This window comes from Bufo bufo, chromosome 5 (assembly GCF_905171765.1).
Source record: "Bufo bufo chromosome 5, aBufBuf1.1, whole genome shotgun sequence".
Taxonomy (NCBI): Eukaryota; Metazoa; Chordata; class Amphibia; order Anura; family Bufonidae; genus Bufo; species Bufo bufo.
In genome coordinates this window covers 359,061,475-359,074,127 of record NC_053393.1, presented here as the reverse complement: position 1 = coordinate 359,074,127, position 12,653 = coordinate 359,061,475, and the positions used below count along the sequence as shown (strand labels likewise).

Here is a 12,653-nt window from a genome sequence, read left to right as displayed (position 1 = left end):
CTACTTGCTGGTAGCAGCCGCATCCTCCGACCCTAATGACGCCCCCTCCGCATTGTGATCGACAGGGCCAGGGAACGGAATCGTTCTCTGCTGGCCCTGCCTGTTAGCATTCAAAATCTGGCGCCTGCGCTGCAGCCGTACGTATCTTCAATCTGCGCAGGCGCACTGAGAGGCGGCCGCTCTCTCCTCAATGCGCCTTCGCCGGGTGTAGATGTGACGTCATCGGCGCAGGCGCATTGAGGATGGAGCAGCCAAGCGAGTGGCCGTCTCAGTGCGCCTGCGCAGATTGAAGATAGGTACGGCCGCGGCGCAGGCGCGAGATTTTGAATGCTAACAGGCAGGGCCAGCAGAGAACGATTCCGTTCCCTGGCCCTGTCAATCACAATGCGGAGGGGGCGTCATTAGGGTCGGAGGATGTGGCTGCTACCAGCAAGTAGCCGCCCTACTTGCTGGTAGCAAGGTAATTTGCATATTTAAAAAATCGCTTTTTAGCTAATTCTACTGAACAGAAATGATTATTTAACTTATGTATGCATAAATCGCAGTGTAGGGATTATTAGTAAACAAAAAAAAAAAAAAAAAACTGTTTAGTGGGCTGACAGAAGCCCTTTAAGAAAAAAAGGTAGATATCTAAGACAGGCAAAGTAAGTCCTTACATATCACAGTTAAGAATAGATCCTGGAAGCTGTAATTCACTTTCTGTGATGAGGACAGGAGCTTCTTCAGGGTCCTCTGTAGCACAAAGTGCACCAGAAAAATAATATGAAGCTTCCCTCACCTAGTGTCCAAAGGAGCAGTTCATCCTGGCACAGCAGAGGGCAGTATGAAACATGTAGTACCACACTATATTATAAAGAGGAACTAATACACAACCAATACAGGTATTTTTGCGCCATGTTTATTGGTTTAGTCTGAGGCATAGTATGTTGTTGTCTAGTTTCAACTAACGATGGCCCAGGAAATTCCATTGTATGTTGAAAATATTGTATCCTGAAGCCATTGTATCTTGAGGGACCACTGCACTGAATCCCATTGCTAAATAGAAATGTCAGTCTGAAGACTGCATGTTCTTAGGCCTGTGGAGGACTCCAAAAAATAAAAATAAACTCCCTTTTCTCGGAATAAAAAAGGAGATTTTTTGTGAAACTCACCTGTAAAATCTTTTTCTCGTCTTTTCCATTGGGGGACACAGACCATGGGTATAGCTTAGAGGTATTAGTAGGAGGGACACTATGCAAATATAAAAGAGAGCTCCTCCTACTCGGGCTTTACCCCCAGGCTCCACCAGGAGGAACTCAGGCGTTGCAAAAGCAGTAGGAGAAGGAGACAAGAAAAAATAATGGAAGCCATCGGACCAAAGCCCATGAGGTCCAACCACAAACAGAACTGAACTGAAAACCCTCCTGCAACAGGCAGAATGGGTGGGAGCTGTGTCCCCCAATGGAAAAGACGAGAAAAAGATTTTACAGGTGAGTTTCACAAAAAAATCTCCTTTTCTCGTACTTTTTTCCATTGGGGGACACAGACCATGGGACGTCCCAAAGCAGTCCATGGGGTGGGAAAAAATATCAACACCGCCAGGAAGAACGTCTTCCTGCAAAACCCTGCGGCCAAAGACAGCATCAACCGAAGCCAGCGAATGCAACTGATAAAACTTCGTAAAAGTATGTAAGGACGACCAGGTGGCCGCCTTACACAGCTGAGACGCAGAGGCACGATTGCCCCTTGCCCAGGAAGCTCCCACCGCCCTAGTGGAGTGAGCGGTAATCCGAGCCGGGGGAACCTTACCACGAACGCGATAAGCCGCGGAGATAGCTGAGCGGATCCATCGCGCCACAGTGACCTTGGAGGCCGCCAGACCCTTACGAGGTCCCTCGGGGATCACAAAGAGGGAGTCTGAACGGCGGACGGAGGCGGTAGCCGTCAGATACACCTTCAGGGCCCGGCCGACATCCAGGGAATGGAGAGCGTGTTCCTTGGAGTTTGCCGGAAAAGGACAAAAGGAGGGCAGGACAAGATCCTCGTTAAGGTGGAAGGGAGAGACCACCTTGGGCAAAAATGAGGGAACCGGACGGAGCACCACCTTATCCTGGTGAAAAAACAAAAAAGGCTCCTGGCAGGAAAGTGCGGCCAGCTCCGAGACCCGCCTGGTGGAAGTTATGGCCACAAGGAAGACCACTTTCCAGGTGAGAAAAGTCAGGGAAACCTCCCTCAGAGGCTCGAAGGGGGCCGTCTGGAGGGCGCCCAGGACTAAGTTGAGATCCCAAGGAGGTAAAGGGGGGACGTACGGAGGGACCGAATGCACCACCCCCTGAAGAAAAGTCCTCACAGGACCCAGAAGAGCAAGGGATTTCTGAAAAAAGATGGCCAGAGCCGAAACTTGACCCTTCAGGGAGCTCAGTGACAGTCCCATCTAGAGTCCGGACTGAAGAAACGAGAGCACCGTCGGGATGGAAAAATGAACGGGAGGGAAACCCGAGTTCTCACAAAAAGTAAGGAAGGCCTTCCAGGTACGATAGTAAATCCGGGAGGAAGCCGGCTTCCTCGCTTTGATCATGGTTCTAACCACTGACTCCGAGAACCCCCTCTTCTTCAGGATGGCGGTTTCAACAGCCATGTCGTTAAACGAAGAGACTGTAAATTCCGGTGGAAGAGTGGGCCCTGAGACAGTAGATCTGCTCTGTCGGGAAGAGGCCATGGGGCGTCCGCCAGCATCCGAGCCACGTCCGAGAACCATGCGCGGCGAGGCCAATCCGGGGCGATGAGAACGGTCGGAATCCCTTCCGCCTCGATCTTGCATAGAACCTTCGGCAGCAGAGGAAGTGGAGGGAAGACATAGAGGAGGAAAAAGTCCTGCCACGGAGACACCAGTGCATCCACCCCGTACGCCTTCGGATCCCGGGCGCGAGCCAGGAACACCGGGAGCTTGTTGTTGAGCCTGGAAGCCATCAAGTCCACAGGGAAGAGAAGCGGCGAAAAGACTGGTACCGGGAACCGGAAGACCTGGTCCGAAAGGGGCGCTTGGCCCTAGGCTGTGGAAGAGGAGTGCTCTTGCCCCCTGTAGCAGCAGATATGAACTCGTCCAGTTGAGCCCCAAAAAGTCTGGAACCCTCAAAGGGGAGGTTAGCAAGGGAACGCTTGGAAGAAGCGTCGGCGTCCCACACCTTCAACCAGACCTCTCTGCGCTGAATGACCGAGAGAGCTGAAATGCGGGCAAAGAGGGAACCAATGTCCATGGAAGCCTCGCAAAGGAATTTGGAAGCCTGAGACATCTGGAGAACCAAATCCAGTGTGTCAGCAGACGCATCTTGTTCCGCCAGGTCTTGGTGGTGTCGCTGCAACCACACCGAGAGAGCTCTGGCCACCCATGCCGAGGCAAAGGCAGGTCGCAGGGACGTGCCGCCAGTGAGAAAATGGATTTGGAAAGAGAATCTAGGCGCCTGTCCACAGAGTCCTGCAGAGAGGAGCCGTCTAGAACAGGGAGACTTCTCCACACTATCAGTCGGAAAAGGATAAAGCGTATCCATGCGTTTGGTGGCAGAAAACTTTTGATTAGGACGGTCCCAGGCCCTGGATATGACCGCGGAAAATTCCTCATAGAGAGGAAACGCGGCAGCCTCCTAGTGGAAAGAGGTGAATTCCCTTGGAGATTAAAGGTGTCACGGACAGCCGCTACTAAGTCAGCCACCATGGTGGAGAGCTTAGGCGGAGGGTCCCGCTCCATGACCTCATCCGAGCCGGACAATTCCCCTTCAGACTTGCACTCCCTAGGGGGGGGGGGGGGGGGGGGGGGGAGTCATCCGAACACGCCTCTAGATGCGGGGGGAAGTGGAGTCATCCGAGGAGGGATGCTGCCGCTCACGCTGCCTCTTAGTAGTCAGGCGTCCTCTGCGGAAACCACTGAGAGGAGACGGAGTGGTTGGCGCCGCAGGATTGGGAACTGCCACACGTTCCATAAAGGACATGGCTGCCTTGGCGACTAAGGCCAAATCAGCGGCCGCACTGGACATGGCGGATGCCCAGGCGGGAACTGCAGACTCCGCAGGGAGGGGGGGGGCTGGGCAAGAGAAGGGGGAGAAGGGTGATCCTGTCCAGGAGCAGGGCAGGAGGCACAGGAACCAGTGACCAAAAGTGGTAGAAAACACTCCATACGGGACCCCATTGGGGTCTGAGAAGAGGTCTTGGCAGACTTAGGCATGATGGCAACAAAAAAAGATCTAACAGCTGCAGCTAGAAGCTGAAAAAGTCCTACCACCCAGGCAACAGCACAGAAAACAACACCGGAGAGGAGCAGGGGAGCAGCCACACAGCGTGAGGAGCTTCTCAGCAGACGGACGAAGGAGCCGGAGCGAGGCTCCACCCCCAGGAAACGTCATAGAAGCGCGAAAAGAGCGCGCGTTCCACTCCCTGCGCTATATGAAAAAATGGCCCCCGGCGCCGAACGCGGCGTAGCGGGGGATAATAAATTGCACGGCAACCCCTGCAGTGGTGTCGGAGGCCCCCGAATGAAGCGGGAGACCCACCGCTGGTGAGTGCTGCTGCGGGTTGATAGAAGCGGCGCCGGCGCCACTCTGAGAACAGACATGCAGCCTGGAAAAAACTTCAATGGGAGCCGAGAAGACTGCCAGCAGGGAAGATGCCCTTAGTAAAGTGCCTCCAGATGCCCCAGCACCCCAGACAGAAATACACCCAATTCCCCAGTTCACCCAGGCAGCCCATAGGTATCAGGCAGGGAGAAAGGGGAGGGGGGGAGCAGAGAGGATTGTAGTATACTTATCTGCTCCTGAAGTCTTCTCCCTCTGTTCCATACCAGCAGGGCTCACCTCTTCAGACATCTGACTCACCGAGTACAGTGCTCTGGATGGAGGACAGCAGCAGGTGACCCAGGGGCTGGTGGGATGCCAGAGCTAACAGGTCGAGCCCGGATCCACTTGTCTTCTTGGGGGAAAATGGAGGCAGCCAGGCAGCGTCCAAAAGACGGCGGCGGGCACTCCACGGGGGACTAGAAGAAAATAACAAAAAGGAGTAGAATCAATAAGTGTCATCCTCCTTCACCAGACACTAAGCAAAGACTGAATTCCTCCTGGTGGAGCCCGGGGGTATAGCCCGAGGAGGAGGAGCTCTCTTTTATATTTGCATAGTGTCCCTACTATTAATACCTCTAAGCTATACCCATGGTCTGTGTCCCCCAATGGAAAAAAGTACGAGAAATAAACAATAAAAAGATAAACATGATAGTCAAACATCATAAATGGTGACAAAGTCACTTATTTTCACTTGAGGCAAATGCAAGTAGCACAGATCAATTGCTGCTGCCTCTTTTCCAGCTCCTAGAGGCAGCAGAAATCAACTTTTCCCCAGAGGAACTCAGATGTTGAAGTATATCACGCCAGGTAAAATTTGTTTTATTCACTCACAAACATGTTGCTTGCTCAAGACATCGATAAAAGCATAAAAAGGGCGGCACGCCTAGTAAACTTGCTCGACCCTGGGTTTCACTACATAACTGACTTCTGGAACATGCCCCACAAGAAAAGTTGACTGCTGCTGCCTGTAGGAGCTTGAAAAAGGAGGGAGTGTCCTCGGAACTACAGGTACCAGCTAGTTCTTCACGTCAGTGCACGAATGAGCTCTGCTACTTGCATTTACATCAAGAGAAGATAAGTGACTAAATGACTTGTTCAAAAGCATTTGTAAAAGCATTTCTTGTTGGACTGGTTGTTGTTTTTATTGTTTGCACAGTAGTGTTGAGTGGTGATATTTAACCAAGTTGACCTTTATCATCACCTGCTCCAGTAGTGTATACACTCATACTGAGTGCATATAGTGTATTATTATGCATTATTTCGCATTTAGTAAGCAAATGAACGATACAAAAATTCTGTGCAAAGGTGTTCATAGTGGTGGTTACCATTGATTTACATTTATCTATTCAATGCAAAAAGATGTAACTGTACAGTCGTGGCCAAAAGTTTTGAGAATTACATAAATATTGGAAATTGGAAAAGTTGCTGCTTAAGTTTTTATAATAGCAATTTGCATATACTCCAGAATGTTATGAAGAGTGATCAGATGAATTGCATAGTCCTTCTTTGCCATAAAAATTAACTTAATCCCAAAAAAAACTTTCCACTGCATTTCATTGCTGTCATTAAAGGACCTGCAGAGATCATTTCAGTAATCGTCTTGTTAACTCAGGTGAGAATGTTGATGAGCACAAGGCTGGAGATCATTATGTCAGGCTGATTGGGTTAAAATGGCAGACTTGACATGTTAAAAGGAGGGTGATGCTTGAAATCATTGTTCTTCCATTGTTAACCATGGTGACCTGCAAAGAAACGCGTGCAGCCATCATTGCGTTGCATAAAAATGGCTTCATAGGCAAGGATATTGTGGCTACTAAGATTGCACCTCAATCAACAATTTATAGGATCATCAAGAACTTCAAGGAAAGAGGTTCAATTCTTGTTAACAAGGCTTGAGGGGGTCCAAGAAAGTCCAGCAAGCGCCAGGATCGTCTCCTAAAGAGGATTCAGCTGCGGGATCGGAGTGCCACCAGTGCAGAGCTTGCTCAGTAATGGCAGCAGGCAGGTGTGAGCGCATCTGCACACACAGTGAGGCGAAGACTTTTGGAAGATGGCCTGGTGTCAAGAAGGGCAGCAAAGAAGCCACTTCTCTCCAAAAAAAACCATCAGGGACAGATTGATCTTCTGCAGAAAGTATGGTGAATGGACTGCTGAGGACTGGGGCAAAGTCATATTCTCCGATGAAGCCTCTTTCCGATTGTTTGGGGCATCTGGAAAAAAGGCTTGTCCGGAGAAGAAAAGGTGAGTGCTACCATCAGTCCTGTGTCATGCCAACAGTAAAGCATCCTGAGACCATTCATGTGTGGGGTTGCTTCTCATCCAAGGGAGTGGGCTCACTCACGATTTTGCCCAAAAACACAGCCATGAATAAAGAATGGTACCAAAACACCCTCTAACAGCAACTTCTTCCAACAATCCAACAACAGTTTGGTGAAGAACAATGCATTTTCCAGCACGATGGAGCACCGTGCCATAAGGCAAAAGTGATAACTAAGTGGCTCGGGGACCAAAACGTTGACATTTTGGGTCCATGGCCTGGAAACTCCCCAGATCTTAATCCCATTGAGAACTTGTGGTCAATCCTCAAGAGGCGGGTGGACAAACAAAAACCCACTAATTCTGACAAACTCCAAGAAGTTATTATGAAAGAATGGGTTGCTATCAGTCAGGAATTGGCCCAGAAGTTGATTGAGAGCATGCCCAGTCGAATTGCAGAGGTCCTGAAAAAGAAGGGCCAACACTGCAAATACCGACTCTGCATAAATGTCATGTAATTGTCGATAAAAGCCTTTGAAACGTATGAAGCGCGTGTAATTATATTTCACTACATCACAGAAACAACTGAAACAAAGATCTAAAAGGAGTTTAGCAGCAAACTTTGTGAAAACTAATATTTGTGTCATTCTCAAAACTTTTGGCCACGACTGTACATTGTTTGTGTGTATGGGAAGCATAGAGCTGGCTCGTGAGCCGAGCCTGCTCCATAAATGGCGGATGTCAGCTGTATAATATAGTCGACACCCGGCTGCAACTGGAGGTAACTCCAATCCTAGTAATTTAACCCCTCAGATGCCACAGTCAATAGCAACTGCAGCATCTGGAAGGTTAGACATGGGGAGAAGATTCCCTCTGACTTGACCTCCATGGCGAAATCACAGGGTTCTAATTAGTCACTATGGCTCCCATGTAAGGAGGAAGTTCAATTTAGTGAGAAGAGAATAAATATGTGTAGTTTTCGTGGTAGGGATACATGCTTCTAGCCAAGAGAGAGGGTTCAAAGTCCGGAAGTCTTTGGAGCACCAGTTTGTTCCAACCCTTTCATCTTCAGTCCCTCCCCCTTCCCCTGGATTTACATGGCTCATCTAGTGCCTGCTGCTCTCAAAGCTGTATCTAATTGGTCTTGGTGCTTGCTCCGTGTTTCCCTTGCTGTGCTCAGAGAAGCGAAGATTCAAACTGAGCAAGTATCGAGACCTGTCATCAGTGATTGCCAGTTCGCATTGTTCGCCCGCGAACACATGCGGGCTGCCATCTTTTCTCACAAGTCCGGCGAGGCACAGGTAAGCCCTTACCTGTGCGCGAGCCGGTCTAAAATCAAATGCGGTCACCAGGGGGACACGGCACACGGTGTGCTGTCCGCATCTTTTGCGGCCCCATTGAAATGAATGGGTCCGCACCTGTTCCGCAAATTTACGGTTTTGTGAATGCACTGTAAAAACAGTCTACACACTGTCCCGACAGTAACCATCTCTTACGAGTTTTGGATATAAAATTTTTTAATCATGGCAACTCTCTCGCTGTTTAAGGGTACTTCCACACATGTTAGAAAATACAGCAACAAAAAGCTTGCTTTGGTTTTTGCTGCAGTTTCACAGCAAAAAAACACAACAAAAACCACACTGTTTTTTGCAGCAGAAATGGCTGGGGACTTCACCCTCTCCATTGCAAACAATGAAATCAAAGGGGAGATCCGCAGCATAAATTGACATGATGCAGATTTCAAATCCCAGGTCCAAATTTATGCTGCGGTTTTTGTACACGCTGTATGGTTGAGATTTCTTAAAGTCTTACCCACTGGTCTGGTACAGAGCAATGCCGCGGATTGGCTGCATGAAAATCTGCAACTCCAAATCCGCAGTAAACATAGGACATTTGCGGAACATAAATTTCCTCTCTCTACAATGCAATATACTACATAGGAAGATTCAGCAAATCCTTTGTGTGAACTGTACAAAGAGAGAACACAAGGCCAGCGAGTCTGAAGCCAGACAAATCCAGGGGATTCTTCTTCGTACGGATTTAGAAAGAAGTATCGCTGACATCAAATAGGACGGTGATAAAACAAGGTATTTGTGCTGAGTGAAACACATTTCAAATTCTAATCAGAATCTCTCTCAAGCATAAAGTTTTTATCACAAGGTAATGTGGACTAGCAAAAACAAAGATGACATTGTCAGATCATTTGAACAAGAGCTACGGTACTTGGGATGGAAAGCTGAGGCACAAGTATACTCAACCAGTAGGGAAATGCTACCACATACAAGCCCATGTAGCCAACATGAAAGGCTCTGTAACTCGGCCGATGCGACACCATTTACTTGCCACAGAACTAGTTGCTACAGGCCTCAAAGTGGAAACAGCAACTATTAGGCAGTGTAATGGACCATTTTAGTGTTCTTCTGCACACTGGTTCCTAAGAGCTGACATCATTAACAGTGGCAACAAAGATTATCAGATTCAGGAACTGGAGCACAAAACGTGGGAGAAATAGACAGTAAATTTACTGTGGACGGGCACTGGTTGCTGAATATTTCATAGATCAGCAGCTAATTTAAATGTACCACCTCCAAGGGCACTGTGTAATGCTTCATTTCCCCTGTGGTGGCGCTGCAGGTAAAGTAAGCAATTATAATTACAAACTCTAGTAGGCAGACATTTCTTACCTCGTCGTCCCTCAAACACATCATTAATTTCCCGCACTAAAATGGACATATCAGTCAGCTGAGACTCCCAGGCTTCACAAAAAACATCCAAGTTTTCTTTAGCAATCTTACTGGTTGGATGTAAAGCTAATGTTTCTGCTGCTGACACAATCTGAAAATTACAAAATGTGGGAAAATCAAAAAATAAATACACATACATTATTTGCATTAAGAAGAGGCCAGTTTTCATTTTTTCATTCTTTCCAAGAGCCATAACCGTTTCACTTTTCTGTTCACATAGCTGTATGAGGGCTTGTTTTCTACAGGAAAACGTACGGTATGTCTTAATAGCACTGTACCAATTTAGTGCACTATTCTTTGGGTCAATACAATTACAGCAATACCAAACTAGTTTTATTTTATTTTACTACTTAAAAAATATGAACGCATAGCACCTGCACTGAATCCTGACCCATACATTTTAATGGGTCTGTGTACTGTACATGAGCAGTTTTTTCACGCATCAGTTCTGCGTTGTTCTATATTCTTCGTTTTTTGCGTAGCCCTGGCCCCATAGAAATGAATGGGGCTTCAGTGAAAAACGCATTGCACACGGAAGCAAGTGCGGATGCAACGCGTTTTTCACTAATTGTTGCTAGGAGATGTTGTTTGTAAACCTTCCAATTTTTATCACGTGTGTAAAAAACGCATTAAAACGCATTGCACTAGTGCGGAAAAAACTGAACAACTGAAAGCAATTGCAGACAAAACTGACTGTACTTGCTTGCAAAATGGTGCAAGTTTCACTGATCGCACCCTGAACTCATCCGGACCTAATCATCACGCTCGTGTGAAAGGGTCCTTAGATAAGCTGGGGAAAAAAAAGTAGTACACTATTACAGTCTATGGGATTTTCACATGCTTCCTATTAAGCCCTGCTGCAAGCAGCGTTTGATAGGCAGTTTCCTATGGCAGGCTTAGGAGTCTTCATAGGGACTCCCACAGGCTCCAACAGACACTGATTGGCAACCTGCGATTACACCGCAGGGGTGTTGATTAGAGGTCAGAGTGGGCCCCCTCCCTTTGACTAATCTCTCAGATGTGACATCTGAGGAGTTTAAATGACAGAGATCAGAGTTATTTCTGATCCTGGTTATTGCGGGTGGGTGTCTGCTGTATTATACAGCCGGCAACCACCGCATATGACGAGGGTTTTGCTAGTGAGCCTGCTGTATAAATCCCTCCCACACAGTTCACATACTGTATATTTACATGGAGCTTAACCATAATATAATAAAGAAGGTTTTTTCACTGTGCAATATGCTTTTTTAAGATATCTGCTTCCTGTTCCCGGTCGTGTGCATGAGGCCTTTGAATGTAATGTTAGTGTTGTAGTGTTTCTCTGTGTGTAATGATCCTGCAGCCTTCTTTCAAGTTTCTTGTACAAACACCAGAATATCCTGTTCATAGGAAAATCCTTCGTTAGATCCAGAGAATGTACAGACCTCATACTTCTTGAGCCCTATTCATATCACATTTGGTTCATATGTAGAGAAAAGTATGACATTTGTTTAAATGTACGTGTATACATTTGTACACCTCTATTTAAATGGAGTACGTTCATAGGGAAGGTTTAAAACTTATTTTATTCTTTTCTTTACTAAAAAAAAAAGTAATTGAAAATAAATATTTTTGTATACATCACTCTTTAACGTCAATGTAAAAAAAAAAATTGGGCTACAATTTTTTTTTGCAGGACAACATAACATGGTAGGCTATGCTATTATATCCTGTCCTATAAATCTCTCTGCTGTCCTGATAATTGGCTTAAAACTACCCATGTCCAGACTGTAAATCCCCCAAACTTTCAGTTGTCCTAACTGTAGAGATAAGATTCTTTAATAATAAATCCAAAGAAAAATCCCTTTTAGTCTCTAAATGGCAATTAGAACTAAAAAGCAAAAATGAAAAAACCCACGATTTTGCTGAGAGGAGAGTTATGTGCCTACTGATGGTATAATGCAGGTACAATACACAATAAATATCAGGTAACACCTTCTTATCCTCTTCAGGACAAGAAACCAGCTGATGAGTTAATAAAACTTGCCTTTAGGCTAGGCCACATTTGTGCATCTTATACATCGTCTGCCAGCTCTTGGGCTCTAGTTACACGTTTCTTCTCATTAAAAACATTTCAGCTGAGATTTGCTTTGGCATTGACTCTCACTAAGAAGATACTTAATTATCTGCAAATTCTTTCATTGTTTAGTCAAACTGATGCATGTTTTTCATTCTTGATTCTTCCTAATTAGATTTTCTTTGCGGTCGGTAATGACTGCGATGTCACCTCATTAACAGTTCACTTGATTTTTATTTTTCCATATAATGGTAAAAGAGCAGTATTTCATAGCTTTCCATACCTGAGGACCAGTCACCTGAAACGTATCTTCTGCATGAATACATGTGATTTCCAAAGGTTCTGTGCCCGAAACATGTCTCAACAGCCGACAAGTCTACAAGCAGATGCAGAAATTCCTTAGTAATGAAAAATGTCTATGTACTGTATAAAAAGGCAAGACAAAAAGAATGATTATAGCTTCAGGACATAATTGTTTCACCCCCATCATCTACAGTGGTATCTTCAACTGTCTGGAGCGTAACAGGAACAATATCATCTTACAGCTACAGTATACTCCAAGTGTCAACGTGAACAAAAGTGCAATGTTACAGTTTGAAAGGAAACAGAAACAAAATACCGATACTGAAGATCTAAAATGGTGTCATACCTTGAATGGGGACTGCCCATTTAAAAGCGGCTTTCCCATGAAATATATTCTACAGTTTTTAAACCAGCACCTGGATCTGAATACTTTTGTAATTGCATGTAATTAAAATAGCTACTGAATAAGGCCTCATGCACACGGCTGGGGACCACAATTTGCACAGACGGATCCAGACCCATTCAACTTGAATGGGTCCATGATCCGTCCACACCGCAAAAGAATATGTTCGGGTGAATGGTTGTTTGCAGGCCGCAATATGGGCACGGTCGGGCAACATCGTGTGCATGAGGTTTTATTCAATAAAATGCATCTGTATACCACCAACTGCTCTTTGTTTCTTTTTTTATTTCTTTGTCCAGCTCACT

At 46.3% G+C, this 12,653-nt stretch overlaps 1 protein-coding gene across 1 annotated transcript in view; it reads right to left on the bottom strand.

Annotated features, from left to right (window-relative positions):
* CTNNAL1 (catenin alpha like 1) overlaps positions 1 to 12,653 on the bottom strand; it is a 261,726-nt gene that overhangs the window by 36,828 nt on the left and 212,245 nt on the right. The window contains exons 10-11 of the mRNA XM_040432487.1: positions 11,926 to 12,018; positions 9,527 to 9,677 (exon numbers count right to left, since the gene is read on the bottom strand). Coding sequence (XP_040288421.1) covers positions 9,527 to 9,677; positions 11,926 to 12,018 — 244 coding nt within the window. The remainder of the gene's footprint in view (positions 1 to 9,526; positions 9,678 to 11,925; positions 12,019 to 12,653) is intronic.